The sequence below is a fragment of the Panthera uncia genome, unplaced genomic scaffold, assembly GCF_023721935.1.
Source record: "Panthera uncia isolate 11264 unplaced genomic scaffold, Puncia_PCG_1.0 HiC_scaffold_207, whole genome shotgun sequence".
NCBI lineage: Eukaryota > Metazoa > Chordata > Mammalia > Carnivora > Felidae > Panthera > Panthera uncia.
Genome location: NW_026058767.1, coordinates 4890 through 31090, shown reverse-complemented (window position 1 = coordinate 31090; position 26201 = coordinate 4890). Strand labels below are relative to the sequence as shown.

Sequence of the window (26201 nt, the reverse complement as noted above, 5' to 3'; positions counted from 1 at the left end):
GACTGACTTTTTTATCCTACATTGGATTCTAAAGACTATATTACATTATCATGTTGTTTGAAATTAGTGTATAATCGCCTATGGTGACTGTTTTGAAAAGGACAACTATCTTTTTGGTATATAAGTACTGATTTGTTTATTAAAAATTTATTCCTTTAATGCCTATTTTTGTTACTTACATTTATGTCATCCAAATACATAGTCAAAAATTTACTTCTCTGTTTTCTGAAAATATATTTTTTAACTTTTCAGCGCTCACCAGAATATACCAATTGCCGATATCTATGCAAACTTTGCTTAATTCACATTGAAAACATCCAGGGAGCTCATAAACATATAAAGGAGAAACGACATAAGAAAAATATTTTGGTGAGTTCTTTTTACAAAATATTTTATTTATATTTTGAATGGTAAAACTATATCAGAGATTTATTTATGAAACCAAAAATGAGGCATTTGTCCAGTCTTATATTAGTAACTAAAATGATAGCATTAAAAACTGTGATTGACTTTATCTTAGGTGGTCAGGAGGTTCTTTTCAGAGACCAGTCTTTTCATCCTAAAGTATGTTGATTACTAAGTTTAAAACTGTCAGAGAGGGGCGCCTGGCTGTCTTATTTGGTAGAGCATGTGACTCTTGATCTCCAGGTTGTAAATTTGAGCCCCATGTTGGGTGTATAGATAACTTAAAAATAAAACCTGCATGAATGAATACATACATACTTACATACATACATAACTGTCAAGTACAGTCAGTCCACCTGATATTTATTGAGATTTTATGTGCTTGGTCTAGGCAGCAGTGAACAAGATAGTCGTGATTCCTACCCTCAGAGTTTCTAAAGTATTGGTGAAGGCGTACACTGAAAAAGAATTTAAGTATAACGAGTTTTATTAAAGGGAGAAATGTGCTAAGGAAGTGTACAAGAATGTTTTACTTAGTCTGCAACAGAGACAGTTTATCTGAGAAAGTGTCATTTGAGTTGAACTTTGAAGTAGTTTAAAAGAAATGTGAATGGCACAGAGGAGTAAGCTGAGGGCATTTTACACAAAAAAGTATGAATAAAGTTCTCTAAGTTAGGAAATGATGTGGCATATTAGGAACTGAAAATGTCTAGTGTGACTGGGGCAAAGAGAGATAGGATGAAAATGATGTGAGGTGAAGGTAGAGAAGTCCAGACCATGCAGGGCTTTATGATGATTAGACTTTGGGAATTCATAATTTTTTAGTTAGTTATTTTTGTTTGAACATTTCATAGACATAGATATGAATAGTGTTTTTAAAAATGATTAGTATTGGGGCGCCTGGGTGGCGCAGTCGGTTAAGCGTCCGACTTCAGCCAGGTCACGATCTCGCGGTCCGTGAGTTCGAGCCCCGCGTCAGGCTCTGGGCTGATGGCTCGGAGCCTGGAGCCTGTTTCCGATTCTGTGTCTCCCTCTCTCTCTGCCCCTCCCCAGTTCATGCTCTGTCTCTCTCTGTCCCAAAAATAAATAAAAAACGTTGAAAAAAAAATTAAAAAAAAAAAATGATTAGTATTTTAGCTATTTAATTTTTTCTTTTCAAAGTTGTAATATTAATACTATGTAATCTACTTATGTCTCAGTCTCTGCTGGTGTATTTTCTCTGAGAAATACTCTTACCTGATCTTCCCAAAAAGTCTGGATTAGGTATTTCTGTGCTTGCATAGCAGCTTGATCAGAATGTATTGTGCATGTCTGCTTTCTCTCCTTTTCTTCTACACTTTCAATATCCAGTATTCTAGCAGGTAGGTTTAGTGTCTTATTTTTGTTTCTATATTGCTTAGGACAGTGTCTGACACATAGTAGGTGTTCAGTACATCTTTCTTGAAAAAATGAATGCATTGAAGAAAATCAGAAATTCGGAAAAGAAATTCAGATTTTATTAGCCTATTTTGGTTTAATTAGAGCTTCATAAGACTTAATGGAACAGAGACAAAGTGGTAGTTTAGGAGATAATAACTGAGAAATTTCAAGAAATGTTGAATGATGCTACTCATTAATTCCAGGAACCTCAGGGAGTTCCAAACAAGAAACTTAAAAAGAAAGCCAATACACATTATATACTTTATAAGGAAATGTTAGAACATTACAAAAAAGCAAACAAACCTTAAAAACAGTTCGTACTGGACTTCTGCTTTTGTTGAAATTGGAATAAAAAGGACTAGATTTACCTCACTCTTGAAATAACCAAAGGGGAAAAAAGGATAAAAATAGCTAACAGTGGTTTTCAAGCAATGAAGGACAGGCAGTGAATGGAAAACAAATGAGGTGAACCCAATGATTACTCCAGTTTGATTTCCATACTGCATTATAGGGAGGGGAACCCAATGAACTCCCAGAGGTGAGATGAACTTTAGTCCAGGGAATCCAGGGTGGCCAGAGTTTGTAGGATAGAATAACAAAAAAGAGAAAGCTTTCTTGTTGAAGAAACAAAAAAGAGAAAGGGGTGCCCAGGTGGCTTAGTCAGTTAAGCATTCCACTTGGGTTTGGCTTTGGTCATGATCTCATAGTTTGTTAGTTCGAGCCCTGCTGACAGCACAGAGCCTGCTTAGGATTCTTTCCCCGTCTCTTTGCCCCTCCCCTGCTTGTGCTCTCTCTCTCTTTCTCTCAAAATAAATAAATAAACTTGAAAAAAAAGAAAAAAAAAAAGAAAGAAATCCATAGGTGTAAAGACAGTCCCCTCAGAGTATTCAACACAGTACTGATTGGTACATGCATGTGAGAAAGCTGCCTAGAGCCAGGGAAAGAATCATCTGATGGAATTCAGACAGTGCTTGATGCTCACATAGGGCTTTGAATAGTAAGTACCTTGCCACTATCCAGACTGGAAAACCTTCATGGGCATTGGGTGGAGTATGCAGAAAGATTCTGTTTCAGGAGTGGGGAGTATATAACCCTAAACTAAATGCAGTCTGATCCTGACTAAAGTATTTAAAAGACAAGACCCAAAAGTACAGTTTCCAGTGTTTCAGACCAAAGGTTGAGAATGTTTATAGAAACACAGTATATCCATCACCACAAAAAAAGTTCACATTGGCATTCAAAGATTATCAGGCATACAGTGAAGCAGGAGAACACAAACCATGATGAGGGGAAAAACTGATTAAATTGACTCGAGAATTAGCAGAGGAAGACATCAAGGCAGTTAACTATATTCCTGATATTCCAAAAATTAAATAGAGACTTGGAAGATATAAAAAAGATTACAATTGAATTTATAGTAATGAAAACTACAGGGTCTAAGATGAAAACTACACTGGGTAGGACTAATGGCAGATCAGACGTCGCAAAAGAAAAAGTGAACTTGAACATACGATAATGGAGACCATCCAAAATGAAATAGAAAGAGGAAAAAACTTGAAAAAAAGAAATAAAAGGTCACCCTTGAGCTCTGGGATAATTGATAATTTGTGTGCCAGTACACATATTCCAGAACACTGAAGAAGAGTATGGCTTCCTAATTGAGTCCATGAGGCCTATGTTATTCTGATACCAAAACCAGAAAAAGACATTACAATAAAAGAAAACTTAAGCCCTATATCCCTCATGAATATAAATGCAAAAATTCTAAACATTATTTTAGCAAGTTGAATCTAAGAATAATTTTAAGGAAGAAATATATTATGACCAAGTGGGGCTTTATTCCAAGAGTGCAGTTTTGGTTTAGAAAACCAATGAATGTAATTTATCATATTAACAAACCAAAAAAACTATTTGATCATTTCAGTAGATGCTGAAAAAGCATTTAAAAAAGTTCTTATAAAAAGTCTCAGCAAGGGGCTCCTGGGTGACTCAGTCGGTTAAGCGTCCAACTCTTGATCTCGACTCAGGTCTCAAGTTGATGAGTTCAAGCCCTGCATCAGGCTCTGCAAAGCTAGGAATAGAAGAGAACTTCCTCAATGTGATAAAGAACATCTATGAAAAACATACAGCTAATATCATACTTAATGGTGAAAGACTGAACACTCACTGTCTCCCTAAGATTAGGAGAAAAGATAGATATGAAAATGGTATAGCTTGGGGCGCCTGCGTGGCTCAGTCAGTTAAGTGTCTGACTTCAGCTCAGGTCATGATCTCACAGTCTATGAGCTCAAGCCCCGTGTCGGGCTCTGTGCTGACAGCTCAGAGCCTGGAGCCTGCTTCAGATTCTGTGTCTCCCTCTCTCTCTGCCCCTCCCCTGACCATGCTCTGTCTCACTCTGTCTCAAAAATAAATAAAAACATTAAAAAAAAATGGTATAGCTCTTGTGAAAATAGTATTGTGTTTCCTCAAGAAATTAAAGGTAGAATTACTGGGGTACCTGGGTGTCTCAGTCAAGCATCTGACTTCGGCTCAGGGTCATGATCTCATGGTTCATGAGTTTGAGCCCTGCGTTGGGCTCTGTGCTGGCAGATCAGTCTGGAGCCTGCTTCAGATTCTGTGTCTCCCTCTCTTTCTCTGTCCCTCCCCTGCTTGTGCTCTCTCCCTCTCAAAAATAAATAAATAAACATTTAAAAAAAAAAAAAAAGAATTACCATATGATCCAACAGTTACACTTCTGAGTGTATGCTTGGAAGAACTGAAAGCAGGGTCTTGAAGAAATATTTGTACACCTGTGTTCATAGTGCATCATTCATAATGACTAAAACATAGAAGCCACCCAAGTGTCCATCTGTAGATGAATGGGTCAGCAAAATGTTATCTAAACATACAATAGGTGATGAAAAGGAAGGAAATTCTGATATACTATAACATGGATGAATCTTGAGGACATTATGCTAAATAAAGTAAGCCAGTAACAAAAAGACAAATACTATATGAATTCATTTACCTGAGATATTTAGAATAGACAAAATCATAGAGAAAGTAGAATGGTGGTTGCCAGAACCTTGCAGAGATGAGGGAATGGGGAGTTATCATGAATGGATATAGAGTATCAGTTTTGTAAGATGGAAAGTCTGTGGATGGATGATAGTGATGGTTGTACAGTATGAATTTACTTAATGTCACTGAAATGTACCCTAAACAGTTAAGATAGTGAAATTTATGTGGTGTATATTTTATGACATTAAAAAAATTGGAGAAGAAAGAAGATAATGTTCACTCTTAACACTTTTATTCAATATTGTATTAGAGGTTCTAAAAGAAATAGCAAAACTGTATTTATAGACAATATAATTGTTTATATAGAATATTTAGTGAAATCTAGAAGTTAAAAAAAAAACCCTATTTAAAATAGCATCAAAATATGCAAAGCTTGTGTACAGAAAACTATAAAACATTCCTGAGAGAAATCAAAGAGCTAAATAAATGGAGAAATCGTCTTGTTTGGGTGTTAGAAGAATTAATATTATTGTCAGTTCTTTCTAAACTGATGAATAGATTCAACATAATCCCAGCCAAAATCCTGATTTGAAAAACTGATTCTAAAATTCATATGAGAACACAAAGGCTCTATCTAGAAGATCCAAAACAACCTTGAAAGAGAACAAAGGTGGAGGACTAATACACTTTATTTCCAGACTTAACAAAGCCACAATAATCAAGACAGTGTGGTACTGGATCAAGTGGACTAATAGATCAGTGGAACAGAATGGTGAGTCTAGAAATAGGCCCACACATGTGTGAACAACTGATTTTTGACGTTCAAAAGCAATTCAGTGGAGAAATGATAAGTCTTCTAAATGTATGGCTCTAGAATAATTAGATCCGTAATTTGTACTGTATAAAAAAATTACTCAAAATGAATAACAGACCTAAATGTAAAACCTAAAAGCATAAAATTTCCAGAAGAAACTATAGGAAAAAATGTTTATAACCTTGGGTTAGTCACAATTTTAAAAAATATGACACTAAAGGACACAAAAAATTAATGAGACTTCCTCAAAATTGCAAACTTCAGTTCCTTGGAAGATACTATTCAAAAAATGATGATTATTAGCTACAAACTGGGAGAAAATACTTGTAAATCATGTATCTGGCAATAATTTATATGTAGAAGGTAGAAACAACTTTGAAAGCTCACTAATAAGCATAATGAGCACTGAGAAATGTATAAAATTGTTGAATCATTATATTGTGTATCTGAAACTAATACAACATTGTATGTTAATTATACTTCAATAAAAAAATTAAAAACCTCAGTAATAAACAGTCCAATAAAAGTATGGGCAGAAGATTGGAGTTGACACTTCATTACAAAAGATATACAGATATCAAACACATGAAAAGATGTTCAACGTTCTGTATCTTTACATTAGGGAAATCAATACAAGAATAGCTAAAAATAAAGAAAAAATAACTGTACCAAGGTTTGTCAAGGATGTGGACACCGAACTGTAAGTCACAAACAGTACTGATGGAAATGTAAAGTAGTACTTGCACTTTTTAAAAACTTTTAGTTATTTTCAGTAATTTTTTAATTGAGATATAATTGAGATTTAATTGAGATACATAGTTTTAGGTAGACAGCATAATGATTCACTATACGTTTTGCAAAATGATCACAATAAGTCTGGTTGTACAGCACCACACATAATAAATTTTTTGTCTTGAGGTGAGAACTTTTAAGATTGACTCTCTTAGCAACTTTCAAATATACAATGCATTATTACTAATTGTGGTCACCATGCTGTACATTACATTCCTAAGATTTATTTATTTTATAACTGAAAGTTTGTACCATCTAATCACTTTCACCCATCTTGCTCATCCCGACCAATCAGTTCTCTGTATTTATGAGTTCAGTTTGTGTTTTTTAGATTCCACGTATAAGTGAGATCATGTAGCATTTCTTTCTCTGTCTTATTTCACTTAACATAATGACCTCAGCATCCATCCCTGTTATAAATGTCTTTCTTTTTTTGGCTGAGTAATTTCTGTTGTATATATACACACATACACAATGGGAAGTATATATCTATATCTGTCTATCACATTTTTCATTCATCCATTCATGGGTACTTAGGTTGTTTCCATGTATTGGCTATTAGAAGTAATGCTGCAGTGAACATGAGGAGGTACAATATCTTTTTGAGTTAGTGTTTTTGTTTCCTTTGGGTAAGTACCCAGAAGTGGAATTGTTGGATCATGTGGTAGTACATCCACTTTTGAAAACACTTCAGCAGTTTGAAAGAAGTTAAACATACACCTAATACACTATCAGCTATTCTATTACTATGTATTTACCCAGTAGAAGTGAAAGCATATGTCTGTACGAATACTTGTATACTAATGTTCATGGCAGCTTTATATGCAATTATTAGCCAAAAAATGCAGAGAAGCCAAATGTACATGAGTAGGTAGGTGAAAGGATATACAAATTGTGGTATATATTCATACCATGTTACTGTTGGGCATAAAAAGGAATGATCTGTTGATATATACAACACAGATGAATCTTAACATAATTAACATGAGTGAAAGAAGCCAGATAAAAATGAGTATGTATTGTGTGATTCCATTTATGTAAAACTCTAGAAAATGCAAACTAAACTGTAGTTGTCAAAAGCAGGTCATTGGTTGCCCAAGTATGTGTGTAAAGGGGTGGGAGAGTGGTCACAAAGGGATATGAAGGAATTTTTATGTGTGATTGATACATTTATTACGTTGACTACAGTGATGGTTTTATGGTGGTATATGTATGTCAGATATCAGCCAAATTGTAAACTTTATATTTGTGCTGTTTATGTCAATTATATTTCAGTAAAGTACTTTTTATAAAAGCAGTCAAAAAGAAAAGGTGGGGTCACCCATAAAGGTGTATCTAACAATATCTTAGCACAATATCTTAACAATATCTAACAATACTAAGCACAGAATATATTGATGGATAAAAGAAGTGAGTTAACCTCTAAAAGACCCTCAGTAAAGGAAGTTCTAAAGGCTGTATTTTAGACTAAAAATGATCTTTGAGGAAATAAGAGAGTTGGAAGAAGGATTGGAGAGTTAAAGATACATCGGTTGAATAAAATGACAGTAACAACAACAACAACAACAACAACAACAATAGCATTCAGTTTGTCATGGAGAAAAATGCAGGCTAGTACTAAAATACTAACAATAATAGGCTGTAAATTTCGAGAGGGTTATCCAAATTAAAACTTTCAAAAGATTTTCTGGTTTGGAGGAGAATAAAAGATACTGGTTTGTTTTAGATATTGTTAGGTTAAGTATCCATGTTGAAATACCTAGGGTATACATTTTATAAGTAGCAAAAAAGTATAACCTCTGAACTATTAGAGGTAGAAAGATTGAATAAGATAATGAAAAACCCTCCATCCCAAAGAATGGGCAGACTTGGGGTAGGGCACAAGGCTTGATGGTGTCAGGAAAAACAGATTAAAAAGCTCAATCATACTAATTTTATGCATATCCAAAAAGATAATTGAACTATATTTTCCAGTAAAAAGACTAATATAGATTTTTTTTTTAATTTATAAAGAATTTATTGTGTACCTTCAGCTTCTGCTTTAGGTACTGCTGCTACGGAAATGTAAAAAGAAGTACAGCTCCATAACCTGTGAACATAAGGAGTTTGCGGGCATATAAGCAAATGGTTGATTGAGAAAGAATGTGGTTAAGTATCATAGTAGATGGTTTTTAGAATATGGTATGACAGCAGATTGGGACTTATGTAACAGTTTGTGTAGTGAGTCAGAAAAGGTGAATAGAGAATATGATCCTGGTTCTTAATAATGTTAGCCAAATGTAGAAATGAGAATGTATCTTTATGGAAGAGAAACCATCACGTGGAGGGTTGGTTTGAGGCAAGAAATGGCAGAGTGTGTTCAGGCAACAACTAGTAGTTTAGCATAACTGAAGCACACAAAGGAGAGGATGAAATATATGGATAATTGGACAGCTAGGCAAAAGCCTGATCATGAATGAATATGTATACTTACACTGTTTGAATTTTATTTTGAGGTTTATGGAGCTTAATGACATGTATTTTGCAAACTCACTCTTTCATACTCAAGTGTGAAAGAATCTTTTGAACCACTTGACACCTGTCAGAATGGCTAACATTAACAATTCAGGCAACAACAGATGTTGGCGAGGATGCGGAGAAAGAGGATCTCTTTTGCATTGTTGGTGGGAATGCAAGCTGGTGCAGCCACCTTGGAAAACAGTATGGAGGTTCCTCAAAAAACTCAAAATAGAACTACCCTACGACCCAGCAATTGCACTACTAGGTATTTATCCAAGGGATACAGGTGTGCTGTTTTGAAGGGACACATGCACCCCCATGTTTATAGCAGCACTGTCAACAATAGCCAAAGTATGGAAAGAGCCCAAATGTCCCTCGATGGATGAATGGATAAAGAAGATGTGGTATATATATACAATGGAGTATTACTCCGCAATCATAAAGAATGAAATCTTGCCATTTGCAACTACATGGATAGAACTGGAGGGTATTAGGCTAAGTGAAATTAGAGAAATACAAACATCATATGACTTCACTCATATGAGGACTTTAAGGGACAAAACGGATGAACATAAGGGAAGGGAAACAAAAATAATATAAAAACAGGGAGGGGGACAAAACAGAAGAGACTCATAAATATGGAGAACAAACTGAGGGTTACTGGAGGGGTTGTGGGAGGGGGAATGGGCTAAATGGGTAAGGGGCACTAAGGAATCTACTCCTGAAATCATTGTTGCACTATATACTAATTTGGAAGTAAATGAAAAAAAAAAAAAAAAAAAAAAAGAATCTTTTGAAAGGTCTAGGTTTGGGGAGACCAGTTAGTCTCTCATGATAATCCAGTTAGGCAATGATGAACATTTGATAAGAAGGAGTAGATAGTCAGAATGGAGTTGAGGTTAGAACTTCAAGAGACTTATGTCTCTTGTAAAATTGTGGAGGTGGAGGCCTAGGATGTCTAGAGTGATCATAAGGTATTTGATTTGAGGTGTTATTATAGGCTGTGGTGCCATTTACTCAGGAAATACAAAAAAAAAGTTTTTGAATATACTGAATTTGAAACACTTGCAGGGTATTTCAATTAGAGATGTCCACCAATAAGTTGAATCTAATGATCTGGAATTTATAATAGGAGCTACAAATTCAGATTTGGTAATCTTTAGCATATTGAAATCATGGGTGTGGGTGAGATAACCCAAAGGAATCAGGAGAGAAGATCAAAGAATACAAATGTTTAAGGGACTAGTAGAAGAAGAGCAACCAATAGACTGGAGAATGATCAGGAAAATAGGAAGAATAGAGACAGAAAGTAAAGACCTGGAGGCCCAATAGCACATATAGTATTTTATGGCTGGTAACTATTTAACTATGGATATTGCCTAAAATTTTAGCAGAAGTAGGAGGAATGGTTGGAGGAGGGCTTAAAAAGGCAAGCTGAAACTAAATTGCTGTGAATTCCTTATTAAAAGGATGGGGCATTATCTTATTGGTGCCCTTGAAGGTGTTTTGTTTTTTTGTGTGTGCCATTGAAGGTTTTAAAAAATGATTTTTATTGCAGTAAAATATATATGACATAAAATTTATTATTTTTTCCATTTTTAAGTGTACAGTTCAGTGACATTAAGTACATTCACATGAATGTACAACCATCTGCACTATGCATCTGTAGAACTTTTTATCATCCCATATTAAAACTCTGTACCCATTATACAGTAACTCTTCATTCCCCTCTTCCCTTTGCCCCTGGTTTTGTCTCTGTGTACTTGGCTAGCTATTGTAGGTACCTCATATAAGTGGAATCCTACAATGTTTGTCCTTTTCTGCAAATTTCACTTAGTATTTTATCTTAAAGGTTCAACCATAATGTAGTATGTATTAGATTTCCTTCCTGTTAATGTTGAATAGTAGTCCATAGTACCATGTTTTGTGTATCCATTCATCCATCCATTTATTCATATTTGGGTCATTTCTACTTTTTGGGTATTGTGAATGATACTGGTATGAACATTGGTAGAGGAAATACTTGTTCGAATCCCTACTTTCATTTCATTTGTGTATATACCCAGAAGTGGAATTGCTGGATCAAATGGTAAATACATGTTAAATTTTTTGAGGAACTGCCATACTATTTTCTACAGTGGCTACACCATTTTAGATTCCTACTAGCAATGCCCAAGGGTTCAATTTCTCTATATTCACAAAACTTTTGTTTTTTTCTGTTTTGTAATAGTTATCTTACTGTATGTGAATTGATATTTCATAGTCCTTTTTATTTCCATTTTCCTAATGATTACTGAGGTTGAACACCTTTTTGTGTACTTACTGCCCATTTGTATATCTTCTTTGGAGAAATGTCTATTCAAGTCCTTTGACCACTTTTGAATTGGGTAGTTTTCTTGTTAAGTTTTAGGAGGTCTTTATATGTTCTGGATATTAATCCCTTATCATATATGTGATTTGCAAATATTTTCTCCTATTCTGTGGGTTGTCTTTTACTCTGTTAATTGTGTTGTTTGATGCACTGAAGTTTGATTTTCATAAATTCCAATTTGTCTAATTTTTCTTTTTTTGTCTGTGTGTTTTTTTATGTTTCATATCCAATAAATCATTGCCATATCTAGTGTCATGAAACTTTTCTGTTTTCTTCTAAGAGTTTTATAATTTTTCTCTTACATTTAGGTCTTTGATCCATTTTGAGCTAATTTTTGTATATTGGTATAAGATAAGGGTCTATACTGCATAGGGATGTCCAGTTTTCCTAGCATGATTTGTTGAAAAGTCAGTCCATTTGCCATTGGACAGTCTTGACACCCTTATTAAAAATCATTTGGCTATATATATGAGTATCTATTTCTGGGCTGTTTTATTCTGTTGACCTATACATCTGTCTTTATACCAGTACCATACTGTCTTGGTTACTGTGACTCTTAGGGTAAGTTTCAAAGTCAGGAAATGTGGATTCTGTAACTTCGTTCTTTTTAAAGATTGTTTTGGCTGTTTAGGGTCCCTTGAGATGCTATGTGAATTTTAGGATTAATTTTCCTATTTTTGCAAAAAAAATCAATCCCATTTTAACGGGATTGTATTGAATCTGTAGATTACTTTGAGTAGTATTGATATCATCTTAACAATATTAAGCCTGCCAGTCCATGAACATGGGATGTCTTTCTGTTTATTCATGTCTTTTATTTCTTTAAGTGTTTTATTGTTTTCAGTGTACAAAGTCATTCATCTCTTTGGTTAAGTTAATTTCTAAGTATTTTATTCTTTTTGAGGCTATTTTATTATTATTATTTGTTTTAAATTTATTTTGAGAGAGAGAGTGGGGTGGGGGGAGTAGAGAGAGAGAATCCCCAGTAGGCTCCACAGTCAGTGTGGAGCCCAGCATGGGGCTCAGTCTCATGATCGTGAGATCAAGACCTGAGCCTAAGTCAAGAGTTTGATGCTTAACCAGCTGAGACACCCAGGTGTTCCTTAGTGTATAGAAATGCAACTGATTTTTGCATGTTGATTTGTATTCTACTTTACTGAATTTGTTCATTAGTTCTAACAGTTTTTTTTAATGGCATCTTTAGGGTTTTTTACATATTAGCTTGTTATCTATTAATAGAGATAATTTTATTTCTTCCATTCCAAGTTAGTTGCCTATTATTTCTTTTTCTTGCCTGATTCCTCTGGCTAGCACTTCTAATAATATGTTGAATAGAAGTGGTAAAAATGGGCATTCTTTTTTTTTTTTTTTTTAATGTTTATTTTTGAGAGGGAGTGCGAGCAGGGGAGGAGCAGAGAGAGAGAGGGACTGAGTATCTGAAGTGGGCTCTGCACTGTCAGCAGTGAGCCCAGTGTGGGGTTCTAACTCATGAACCATGAGATCATGACCTGAGCTGAAGTCAGATGCTGAATCAACTGAGCAACCTAGACACCCCGAAAATTGGCATTCTTGACTTGTTCCTGATCTTAGAGAAAAAGCTTTTAGTCTTTAACCACTGAGTTTAATGTTAGCTGTGAGTTTTTATATAGGTCTTTATTATGTTGAGGTCATTTCCTTTTATTCCTAGTTTGGTGAGTGCTTTTGTTTTTGTTTTTGTTTTTTTTAACCACAAAAGGGTGAATTTTGTTAAATGCTTTTTCTGTATCAAGGTATTCAAGTCATTTTTTTTTCTTTCATTTATTAAGATGGTGATTTACGTTGATTGACTATTGTATGTTGAACTCTTCTTACATTACAGGAATAAATTGCACTTGGTCATGCTATATAATCTATTTAATATTTTGCTGCATTTGGTTTGCTAGTATTCTGTTGAGGATTTACTGAAAGTTTTGAAGTAGGAGACTAACTGGTAGATGTAAGGGGAATGGGATGAATGGCCAGAGAGTGGAAATAGATGACTTGTTAGCAAGCTCTTACTTCTTGGGCATGTTTTCTCTCTCTCTCTCTCTCTCTCTCTCTCTCTATATATATATATATATACACACACACACACACCATATATACATATATTTTAATGTTTACTGATATTTGAGAGAGACAGAGCATGAACAGGGGAGGAGCAGAGAGATAGGGAGACACAGAATCAGAAACAGGCTCCAGGCTCTGAGCTGGCAGCACAGAGCCCGACGCGGGGCTCGAACCCACAAACTGCGAGATCATGACCTGAGCCAAAGTCGGATGCTTAACTGACTGAGCCACCCTGGTGCCCCGGGCATGTTTTCTTAGACTAAACTAATTCTTTCCAGAACTTACCAGATATCACCAGAAACACCACCATTTGTTTACCCAGTTGCTTTGGACAAGCACTTTTTTTTTTAATTTTTTTTTTTTTCAACGTTTTTTATTTTATTTTTGAGACAGAGAGAGACAGAGCATGAACAGGGGAGGGGCAGAGAGAGAGGGAGACACAGAATCGGAAACAGGCTCCAGGCTCCGAGCCATCAGCCCAGAGCCTGACGCGGGGCTCGAACTCACGGACCGTGAGATCGTGACCTGGCTGAAGTCGGACGCTTAACCGACTGCGCCACCCAGGCGCCCCGGGACAAGCACTTTTGAATCATCTTTGATTTGTCTCTCTCATCTACATCCCACATTCAAACTGTTAACAAATTCTATAGCGTTTACCTTGAAACATTATATATTCCAAATTGAGTCATTTGCACACACTCTGCTCTTTCTGTTTGGAATTTTCTTGTTTGTTTAATAGTGGAAAGCTATTACCATCCCTAGGGTTTAAATTATTTTTAATGTTTATTTTTGAGAGAGAGAGCATGAGTAGGGGAAGGGCAGAGGGGGAGACACAGAATCTGAAGCAAGCTCCAGGCTCTGAGGTGTTAGCACAGAGCCCAGTGTGGGGCTCAAACTCATGAACCCTGAGATCATGACTTGAATCAAAGTCCAATATTAACCGACTGAGACACCCAGGTGCCTCTGGGGTTTTTTTTTTTTTTTTTTTTAAACTAGTCTCCATGCCCAGTGTAGGGCTCAAATACATGATCCTGAGATCAAAAGTCCCATGTTCTCCCAACTGAATCAGTCAGGCACTTCTACTCTTTTTGTTTTAGTCTAAGTTACCACCATCTTTAACCTGGACTCTTTCCAATTTACCCTTCCTTCTTGCCCCCCACAGTCCATTCTTTTTTCATTTATCAGCCAGGACTGTTCTTTTAAAATATGTTATAACATGTGGGGGCACTTAGGTGGCTTAGTCAGTTGAGCGCCCAACTCTTGACTTTGGCTTGGGTCATGACCTCCTGGTTCGTGGGTTTGAGCCCTGCATCGGGCTCTGTGCTGATGGTGTGGAGCCTGCTTGGAATTCTCTCTGTTTCAAAATAAATAAATAAACTTAAAAAAAAAAAACAACAACATGTCATAACATGTTACTTCCTGCTCATAGCTCTTCACTGGCTTCCCAACTTAGAATAAAAGTTTAAGTCCTTATCACGTATCATAAGGTCATACAATATTTGGCTTCTAGTTAACTTTTCAGCCTCATCATTTAGTTACCTCTTTAATCACATTGATCTCTTCAAGTAACATTAGGTAGGTACTTTGTTGCCTCTTAAGTCTTTGCATTTATCATCTCTGTGTCTGAATGCTCTTCCCTCAGAAATTTAAACATTTCTGTTCTTCATTTTTAGGTTTCTGCCAAATATTACCTGCTTAGAGTTACCTTTGTCCACTTTATTCTAAAATAATACCCCCTACCCATCAAACTCGTCTCTCACCCTGTTTGATTTTTCTTCATAGCTTTATCTGACATGAATGTATATATTTATTTGTTGTCTATTTCCTCTAACTAGAATTTAACTAAAAATTTGGAAGAAAAATGAAGCTGTCTTACGGCCATGTTTGATTTTCTGTACCTTAGGTAAACTTTACTTATGTTAAGACTGAATATAGTAACAATGAATAAAATTAGGAATAGACCAGTCTTTGTTTAAGTGCAGTGTAGGGGTGGAGGAGAGCGAACAAACTACTTCTGATTTTTCAATTTGTTGGGAACTACATGTATCAAAAATAAGAGAATGTCTCTTGACTAAAATGTGGTAATAGAAAATGCCATTATTATAATATTAAAGAAATGATATGGTCTTCGTTGTGGTAAAAAAAAAAAAAAAGTAAAGGAAATAGGACGACATTGTGTGGATGATTTTCTTCTTTGTATTTTCCTATGTTTTATGTAGCTTTTGCAGTTAGCATGTAGTTTTTTAAAAAATCAAAATAATGGGGGCACCTGGGTGGCTCAGTTGGTTGAGTGACTCTTGGTTTCGGCTTGGGTCATGGTATCACGGTTTGTGGGTTCAAGCTTGCATCAGGCTCCATGCTGACAGTGCGGAGCCTACTTGGGATTCTCTCTCTCCCTCTATCTCTCTCTGCCCCTCCCTCACTCACTCTCTGTCTCTCAAATAAATAAACTTCAAAAAAATTTTAAAAATCAGAATAATAAATCAATCTTTAAAAATCAATATAGTCTCTCTTTAGCTTTTTGGTTTAAATTGGCTTTCAAACTTTCAGTAGAATCAGGGTTTTGGGAAACATTTTGCCTAGTATTAGATGGATAAAAGAACAGAAAGAAATCAAATGTAAATGGTATTCTGTATAACAAATGTGATGATAGTGTCTAGGATCTTTTCCTGTGACCGTTTAATCTGATATCATGTGCAGATCAGAGAGGATTCAAGACTTTCTCCTCCACCTGAAACAATCTTTTTGCTGCAGCAAAATTATCCACAGAATTATCAGCTAAGTGTTTTACTTACAGTATTTTGGCTTTGATGTAGCATTTCAGAATTTATGAAGACAGTACAGTAGAACAAGTTTTAGTTTTTAATGTTTAATAATAACCTCCCCCCAAAGACTTCTTAATCTTCCAGTACTTACAACATTTCTGTCTCTTGTTCATTTCCATATCCTCGGTGTCTTAAATTAAATCTGGCATATAGAAGGTGAATATTTGTTGAGTTAATATATTTATGTTCTTCTATCCTAAATATAAGGACATTAAAGTAGAAAAAAATTTTTTTTATGTTATTGTTAAATGTTACATTAATAGGAAAAACAGGAAGAAAGTGAGCTTCGTTCTCTGCCACCTCCTTCCCCTGCCCACTTGGCTGCTTTAAGTGTTGCAGTTATTGAATTAGCAAAAGAACACGGAATAACAGATGATGACCTCAGGGTCCGTCAGGAAATTGTGGAGGAAATGTCAAAGGTTGTAACAACATTTTTACCAGGTACAGATACGCTTTATGCTTAATTAGTAAAATTATACAACTTTTCCCCTTGCTTCTTGCTAAACTTAGTGTAAATTTCTTAATGTTTCCTTTCTGTTTGTTTCTCCCATCTTAAAAGTAGATGAATTTAATTATTTTATAAGTGAGTTTTTGGGAAATATTTCAGAAAAGTAAAATAGAGAATTATGACAAGAAGAGTTTTAAAATGTCAGATATAGGAAAATTTCTTATAGGTCAAATATTATATTTTATATTATTTTTCAGTATCTTTGACTTCTGAGTGGACATTTTAATTATATTATTTTCAGTGTGTATATTCTACCTAGTCACTGAAAAAGATTCTTATGGCCGATGGTGGGGAAAAATTAATTTACTTTAAGTAGGGTCATTACAAGTAAAATTTGCCCTTTTATTTCTTTTTGACTCTGCTCTTTCTTTACAGAAAGCTTATATTTTTGGTGTAAAGGGGAGTTGTGCCAGGTTTATTGTAGACATTTATATAAAGATTATATTTGCTTAACACTTAATACTGTTTTTGCATCAATATTGAATTTAAGTAAATGTCTATTCACTAAAACTTATTTCTCACCACCAGCGGGATTTTGGACAGTTGACAAATTACAGTTTTATATAGAGCCATTTGTGAGATTTATAAGAAAATATAAAATTGAAATTAAAAAATGGAAAACATTTGCATTTCATTTTATTTCTGTAATGTGGTTTTCTACCTAAAGTACAATGAATACTAATTTAAATTATATACAGAAATAATTTACTATTTTGAGAAGAAAAATGCAGACACCTGGCTGGCTCAGTCGGTAGAGCCTGCAGCTCTTGATCTTGGGGTTGTGAGTTCGAGCCCCATGTTGTGTGTGGAGCCTACTTTAAATTTTTTTTTTTTAATGTTTAATTTTTGAAGGTGAGAGACAGAGCATGAGTGGGGGAGGGGCAGAGAGAGAGGGAGACACAGAATCCAAAGGAGGCTCCATTCTCTGAGCTGTCAGCACAGAGTCCCACATGGGGCTCGAACTCAGAAACTGTGAGATCATGACCTGAGCTGAAGTCGGGCGCTTAACCGACTGAGCCACCCAGGCGCCCCTGTGGAGCCTACTTTAAAAAAATAAGTTAAAAAATAAATAAATAAAAAAATAAAAAAATAAATAAATAAATAAATAAGTAAAATATATTAAAAAATGGACAGAAATGAAGTTTTTATGATGTTAATGATTTCAGTGATTTTCAGACGTTTTGTGAACTTGAACAGTAGACTTCTATCTATACAAATGAGTATAAACTCACACTTTCTAAGAAACTGAACCTGCCTGAGTAGTCCCAATCATGTTATTTTCAACTTGCCCTCTGGTGAGATCCTTTTAAAATTTACCTTACGATGATTTTTGAATAATGTATTTGATAGTTTGAAAAATATGTAAGTTGTATGTTATTATTCCTATATATTTTGGTCTATGAAATCTTGAAAAACCACAGGGTTTTTTGTTTGTGTTTTGTTTTTTCTTGGGGGGGCGGTTTAGGTTTATAATATCAAGTGACGAGCCTTCATTTTGTATTTTTAAAGAGCATTGGCATTCAATGTCTATGATCCCTTCCCCATTTAAAGTGCTATTATCTCTTACATAAATATAAATATCTAAGAGTAAATAAATGTAGTTTATGACAGTAGCTATACCTAGGTTAGTACATTTTCACTGTTACATATTAAATATTAAACATACTTCTAGTCATTCCTAAATGAACTATTACTAATATTTTGTGTAAACACTGAACTTTTATGAGTAATTTCTTCCTTCTCTGTCCCTGAATCCCATAACTGAGAAGCATTTTTATTTTTTTGCAGATCAGTTAGAAAGGATGTCATTCTTCTATAAATGTTGTACTAGAATTGAAGACACATAATTGAAACATATGTAATTTTCCTATTATCGTTTTTAAGAAATTTCTCATATTTGCACACTATTTCATGCTTTCATATTTTTTCCTTTATTTCCAGAGTGTTCACTTAGGTTGTATGGCTCATCTCTGACTAAGTTTGCTCTGAAAAGTAGTGATGTTAATATAGATATAAAATTTCCTCCCAGGGTAAGTAATTATGAAAACACTTTTTTATGTGGTTCTTAACTAGTACTTGGTAATTTTTAGTTGATTATCTTTTTAGAGAAGGTGTAGGGGACTATAAGATTCTGGTTTATAGTGTAATTAAATGTGATTTTGGAAACTATTAGGTACTAGATATAGGTGGAATAAAAATAAGGGAGAGAAAGAAGGAAGCAGGGGAATGCAGTAAAAAGGGAAAATGCTTGTACATATTTGATGGTGTTGAATAGTTATCACTTGTAGGCAGTATAGAAAGTGAAAATAACTTTAAAATCATACTTCTGTGTTCAAGTCTTGGCTGCAATGAGCAAGTGACTTGGCCTTTTTGAGACTCAGTTTTTTAATTTCTAAAACAGGGATAATAATAACTTTTATATTAAATAAGATGCTGTATACCAAACATTTTTGTATAGTGTGCCTGGTACATTCTGGGTACTTACCATAAGTAGTAATTAGCACTGCTAACATTATTTATTTATTGACCTATGAAACATTTAAAATAGTCGGTTGACATTTTACATGTCATTGAATAATTTTAATGTTTAGGTGAAAATTAATGATTTAGGTGAAAACTTGATGTTTTAATTTCTTATCTCATACAGTTATTTACTTACCATTAGTACATGATTATTAAATACTTCAGCAACAAAGTACATACTAAACTAAGCATTTGACAAGTTTGTATTTTAAAGTAGTATTTAATCTAAGCCTTTTGACCATGCTGCCAGTTACCAGTATCTCTTAAATTTCCTATCTCAACAACTTCTCTTTGAAGGCTATTTGGCAAACTGGTTTCTTTTCTGTTTATTTTGCTGTGAAATTCCAGAATCTTTTCTCATTCTAAGAACTTATTAATTCTAGAAATATTGCTGGAAGAATAGCACTACATGATTTATTATATTCTAGTTCCATGAACAAGATATGTTACCATAAAAGTGTTTTAACTATTCTTTTTTCATTATTTTAAAATAGATTGGTTTTATTTAAATATTTAATGAAATCGAATTCTCTCTAATGTTTGCACCTTGAACTTTGAAATTAGTATATTGATTTACTTTGAATTTTTTTAGATGAATCATCCAGATCTTCTGATACAAGTGCTTGGGATTTTAAAAAAAAGTGGTGAGTTTCTTTTTTTTGTCTTTCTAAAGAAAATTCTTTGAGGGTATGTGCCCTGTGTTTTTTATATATGGCTAACCACGTTTAACACTTGTAGTAGCATATATGAGTCATTATATTACATACACTTACATATTTGTTGAGTAGGTGTGCTATAAAATTTACATGTCATTAGATAAAAAGTATATTTAAAATTGGTATGTAAAAAAGTACTGCCTATTGGGTAATTTAAAAATGTTATGGGCATTTCTTGTGTAAAAGAAGACAGAAAACCTGTAATCATTAGGAAGTCACTGATGAAGGAAGATTTAGGAGAGACTTGGGAAAAAATGTGTGCTGCATGCATTGAGTAAGTATTTTTTTTTCCACTTAAAATAGTAATTAATCATTTATATTACATCAACCAAGTCATACCTAGTATGTTTCTCATATCTTTCTTGTCTGTCTGGATTGTTTTTGATGTAAAATGGACATTCGTATAGGTAAAAATACTTTCAAAATAAAAAAGTTTTTAAATTACATCTGTCTTAAACCACCCCCTAAGTCAGGTAGTACAATATTATTTTCTTGTTTTTTTATTTATTGCTTTTCTTGTTAAAAGTAAATGCCTAAGAGCTCAGGATATGGAGCCAGACTTAACTGGGCTCAAATTTTACTTCTGCCACTTATTAGTTGTATCCTTTGACAAATTACTGAAGTGTTAATGCTTCAGTTTTCTCATTTATAAAATGGCAGTAATATAGTGTGGTTTTTTTTTTTTTTTTTTTTTTTTTCAGGTTACTTATTTTGAGAGAGAGAGAGAATACAAGCAGGGGTGGGGCAGAGAGAAGGGGGAGAGAGAATTCTAAACAGGCTCCATGCTGTCAGCCCAGAGCTGGACATGGGCCTTGAGCTTACAATCTGTGAGATCATAACCTGAGCCGAAACCAAATGTCAGATGCTTAACTGACTGAGCTACCCGGGCAGTCCAGTATAGTATCTTTTTGATGAGAAGATTGTTGGGAGGATGAAATGGGTTAAGCCACAGCTTAGAAGTGCTTGGTTTACATGCAGTGACTTCTTACTAAATTTTTGCTGCTGTGATTGTTGTTATTAATCCTATTATCATCTTAAATTTTATGAGTTACAAATATCTGGCAAAAATATTTTCAGTTTGGCTTAGAAAAGATCGCTTATTGACCCTCCTTTACCCTGTCATTGACTTCATAGTCAGCTCTAACTTCCTTCTCTCTCTCTGTTTCTCTCTCTCTCTCTCTCTTTGCCCTGTCAGCTCGCCATTATTTGTCAGCTTCTTGTTAGCCATTTTCCTGGGAAATTAGTTTTTATGAAAATAATTCGATGTAATGAATCTTGTAAAGGGATTTTAATATAGTTTTATTTCGTAATAAATACTTGCTTGTTACTGCACAAAAACTAAAGCATATTGCAGATAAGAGATAGATATAGAGCTTTTACCTCTTTAGATTCACTGGACAGTATCAGCCTAGCAAACGTATATTAAATACATGACTAGATCATCTTAAGTCACATAACATAGGTTTATAAAATTCAGTCTGATTCAAAAATTATTACCTTCTTTAAGCCTTCATTGTATTCCTTTAAGATCTCTGTCTTGTTATTTACAGGATTTGTTTATGTTTTGCAAACCCTTAATTGAGCTCTTTGTGTCTTACTAATTAATTGTCATAACCACTATGCATAATGCAATTCCTGGCATATAAATCTTCAGCACATGAATTTTTAATAAATTAATAATCCCAACAAGTACTACTAAGAGATTTTCTTTTAACTTCAGATGAAATAAATTAAACTATCTATTTTCATTAGATTGGACATTTATGTCATGGGGCCTTCCTGGGAGATGTAGAGAAAGACTTCAGAGTGGAAGTGTGCTTTACCCTCTTCTTCCTTAGGCTCTTTGATTGATTAGGGCAAACTTTTCATATAGTAACAGGAAATGGGGCCAGCAGAGTTAGCCTTTTACTTGCATGGATAACTTAAAACAACTAAATTGTCGAAGCATTGTAGGTTTTCATTTCATGACTCCTTTGGAAATAGAAGTAAGTGGTGTTTGTTGTTTGCCATGTTTTTGAAGGTTTAATCACTTTGACTAGATTATATACTTACTGGAAAATGTTCAAATTTTTAGAGATGTTAAGACCTTTCTTCTTAAGCTGATTATAATTTTTGGACAATATTTGGGACTGTGCCTGTCATTTATGATATATAGCAAATGACACCAAGAGAGGTAGGAGATTCTGTTGGGTTGATGCTTATAATGTGGAGTGTGTATTATCCCACAGAAGCAACGCAAATGATTTTTAGAAGGAAACTATCACTTAATGTTTACCATAAAGTAAATATTTGAGAGATGTTGGCAATAGCTTACTTGTTTTATTTTTTTCCTTATTAGTATTATATATAGATGTGGAATCTGATTTTCATGCCAAAGTTCCTGTTGTGGTGTGCAAAGATCGGAAAAGGTTAGTAACAATGAAAAGAAAATAGTTTTTGAAATAACAAGTAAATATACAGTGAACATTTCCAAGGCAGAAAATTTTATTTTGTTTATTTTATTTTATTTTATTTTATTTTATTTTATTTTATTATTAAAGTTTATTTATTGAGGGAGAGAATGCACACATGCGAATGTGCATGCACAGGGTAGGGACAGAGAAGGAGAGACAGAATCCTGACTTGGGGCTCTATCCCATGAACCATGAGGTCATGACCTGAGCTGAAATCAAGAGTCAGACGCTCAACTGACGGACTGACCCACCAGGCGCTCCAGAAAATTTTGTTTTAGATTTCTCCTTAGATTAATATACTATCTATTAAAAATAAAAGCTTACTAAAAGCATGTCAAAAAAAGGAGAGTTACCAATTAAACACAAAACACAGTAAGGCAGAACTTCCATTTTTTTCTCAGAGAAGTTCATTCACCCAACAGCATTGTGCATTTACTGTATGTTAGGTACTGCTTTGCTGTAAGGATACAAACATAAATAGGAAATAGCCGCTCTTCTCAAGGAGCCCACAATCTTTTAGAATCTAATTTTTAGTTCACTGAAATTGAATGAGTCACTGAAGACTAATGTTGCCTTTTTAGTCTGATGTATATAGGATTGAGAGCAAAGCACCTTTCAAAAAGGAAACTGAGATAATCCTATTTGCGATCAATGTGGGAGACATAAAAACAATACAGAAGTAATTAAGTGTTCTTTAAGTGTTCTTTTATTGAATACTAACTTGTATATCTTACATTTTAAGAGTACTATATTTTCTTATTCAAAGTTAGAAGAATCTATGGAGATCTAATTCAACTTTGTTATTTTCTAATTAAAAAATTGGAATCTGGAGGGATTAAATGATTTGGCCAGATTCACAACATTTAGAGTAAAATCAGGATCAGAATGGAAGTATTCTGACTCCTAGTGTTTTCTGTTTTTTGTTTTGTATCCACAGTGTGTCAAATTGCCTCTTTGTGGAACCTCAAATACATTCTTCTCCCTGCCACCAATATCTTTACTATAATTCCATCACTCCTTTAATATAGCTCCTATTTTCACTTACATTTAAGCATTATTTGAGGGTTCGTATGTACGTCCTTTCTAATCCAAAGTAGCATATCAGTAAAATGAAAGCTTAGATAGGAAAAATTCGAGTCAAGAAGTATAGCTGGTTACTTCAGTATTTCATTTTTTCTTTTTATCATGTGCAGAGCAAAAAGAATGAGCCAGGAAGGTATGTTACACTACTTGACAGTGATGAGATCAATGCCTTTTCTCTGTTATAAATCAAATTTTGGTGAATGTTAATGCTTCTTTGGAAATTAAATTTTTTTTTTTTATTTATTTATTTGAGAGTGCATGCGTTCACTCACAAGAGCAGGGGAGGGACAGGAAGAGAGAGAATCCTAAGTGGGCTCCGTACTGTCAGCACAGAACCTGACATGGGGCTCTGTCCCATGAACCGTGAGATCATGACTTGAACTGAAATCAAGAGTTGGATGCTTACCCACTTAGCCACCCACCAGGCACCCCTTGAAATTAATTTCTGAAGAATTTAAATACTAAGTGAGGTTGAAATTCATTTCTGAAGTACAAATGAGTATTGAAAACATCTTTACTTTTTATGGAACTCTAGTGATAGAAATGATTTGTCGTTTCCAGTTATCTCTCAATCTATTAAAATCTATTTGTTTTTATTATGACTTCCTTGGTATTAAAATACGGTGACTGGAAAGAATAACCATAGGATTTGGAATATTCTGGTTCTTAAGGTTTTAATACAGTGAAATTTGTTTCTTTCTCATTCACAGTGGTTTACTTTGTAGAGTGAGTGCAGGAAATGATATGGCATGCCTCACTACTGATTTACTTGCTGCTCTTGGCAAGGCGGAACCTGTTTTTACTCCTTTGGTGTTAGCCTTTCGCTACTGGGCTAAGGTAAGTGGAACAGAAGAAAAAAGTACTTATCTTTAAGATAACTCAGGCTTTTTCCTGTACTAACATGTAAGATAAATCATAATATATGGGGATAAAATAGTTATCTGTGCCAGACAGAAAATGATGTGGCAGGTTCTGATTATGGACATGAAAATGAAGTCTCCTAGACATACAGAGTAATTGATATATTTTATTATTCTCCTTTTATGTAGTACAGAAACATTTTCTTTCACATAACAAATGAGGCTCAAGTTTTCACCCTTAATGTAAGTTAAAGCTGTAAGATGTGGTTATGCAAGTTAATGCATAGGTTTGCAAGGTTTTTTTGTTAGCATCTTTTTTCCTGTCTCTGTCTCAGAACATTGTTCTCTTTCCTCTAAGTTACTGATAACCTACAGCAATTTCTACTCGGGTAACTGCTGAGAATCAGTTATCTGTTTCTTAAATTAGAATTAATTTTGAAAGGCTGTGGTATCCTTTGTTGTCATTTCTTTGGTATGGAGGTAAGGAGGAGTGATAAAGTCACTACCATTATCAGTCCAAAAGACTAGAGAGAGAGAGAGAGAGAGAGAGAGAGAGAGAGTTTAGCCTTTCTGAGTGTGTTCTTATCAGTATAGTATTCATCACTTGTTACAGTAGTGATGAGTATAAATTCTCAGTCTTATACAAAGAAGATGGATTAAGGGGGTGGTGGTGAAATGAGTAAATTGAGAGCAAAAACTGCTAGAGGATTCTTCTTGGAATTTTTTTGTTTGGACTCTGATAAGAGGATTGAACTCAGGATTGGGGCAGAACCAGCTGGTTGAGTAAGGAGGAGCAGTCAGAATTCTAAGGTTGGGGTTTTTTCAACTCAAGACCTTTGTGTTTGCTGTTCTCTTCATCTAGAATGTTCTTACTCCACATACCCAGCATGGTTACTTTTTTCCTTTTTTCAAATTTTTGCTTAAATTTTACCTTGTCAGGGTTCCCTGACAAGGGAAACCATATATAAAATAGCATTGCCTTCATCATTCTCCCTGTCTTTACCCTGCTTTATTTTTTTCATAACACTTACTACTACCTGCCATACATATATTTATTTGTTTGTGATCTGTTTTCTTCCATGAAATTGTGAAGTCTGTGAGGACAACACTAGTAACCAAGGTTTCTCAGAGTGTGGGATGAGACTGGTACATGAAGCATAGCTATCATTCAGGAAACTCAGTGTACCAACTCTGGGAAGGTTAGTGGCTTCATAAGGGATGAAAGTGTAAACAGTAGCCCCTTGGATAATATTTCTTAACTATGTCCTAAGTTTAGTTATTAGAAAATAGTTTCCGTTTTCTTAAGATATTCTTTTATTCAACTAAGGTAGACTGTGTGAGAAGAATATGAATGATATTCATACAAGTTACTTTCATTTGGAAAAAAAAAATGTAGTCTGTTAACTTTGTTTCCTAAAGCTCTTAGAAGATTTCTCAAACTTCTGTTGATTCTGAATGTACTAGTCAATGAAGTACACTAAAAAAATGCAGTATGAAGCTGGTTAAGAGTGGCTCTTTTCTATTAGATCCAACAGAACAGTGTGCCTGATTTTTGGCGGTTGTGTTGGTTGCAAAGAGCTTTTTTTCATGGTTTTCATTTGCTGAGTTTATTGTAAGAAACCTAGAAATAATTCATGGTGTATTTTTTCTCTCAAAGACTTTTTTTAAAACAGCTTTATTTATCTTGAGGTTTTAAGCCACATTGTACATTTTATAATAAAGCACAGATTTTCCACAATTTGAGAGTTCAGAAAAATTCTAGTATATGAATATAATTTATTCTGTAACTGATGTAATGAAATTGCTCTTGACTATTCTCTGGCTGTCTCCTCTCTTAATTTTAGC

General features: G+C 34.4%; 1 protein-coding gene across 2 annotated transcripts in view; it reads left to right on the top strand.

Moving 5' to 3' along the window:
- LOC125917596 (terminal uridylyltransferase 4-like) overlaps nucleotides 1-24535 on the top strand; it is a 66071-nt gene extending 41536 nt beyond the window's left edge. For both annotated transcript variants that reach the window (XM_049623755.1, XM_049623754.1), the window contains 6 exons: nucleotides 253-369; nucleotides 16477-16654; nucleotides 18663-18751; nucleotides 19837-19888; nucleotides 22299-22368; nucleotides 24207-24535. In XM_049623755.1, the coding sequence (XP_049479712.1) occupies nucleotides 253-369; nucleotides 16477-16654; nucleotides 18663-18751; nucleotides 19837-19888; nucleotides 22299-22368; nucleotides 24207-24369 (669 nt within the window). In that variant the 3' untranslated portion in view covers nucleotides 24370-24535. The remainder of the gene's footprint in view (nucleotides 1-252; nucleotides 370-16476; nucleotides 16655-18662; nucleotides 18752-19836; nucleotides 19889-22298; nucleotides 22369-24206) is intronic.
- Nucleotides 24536-26201: the final 1666 nt, after the last annotated feature.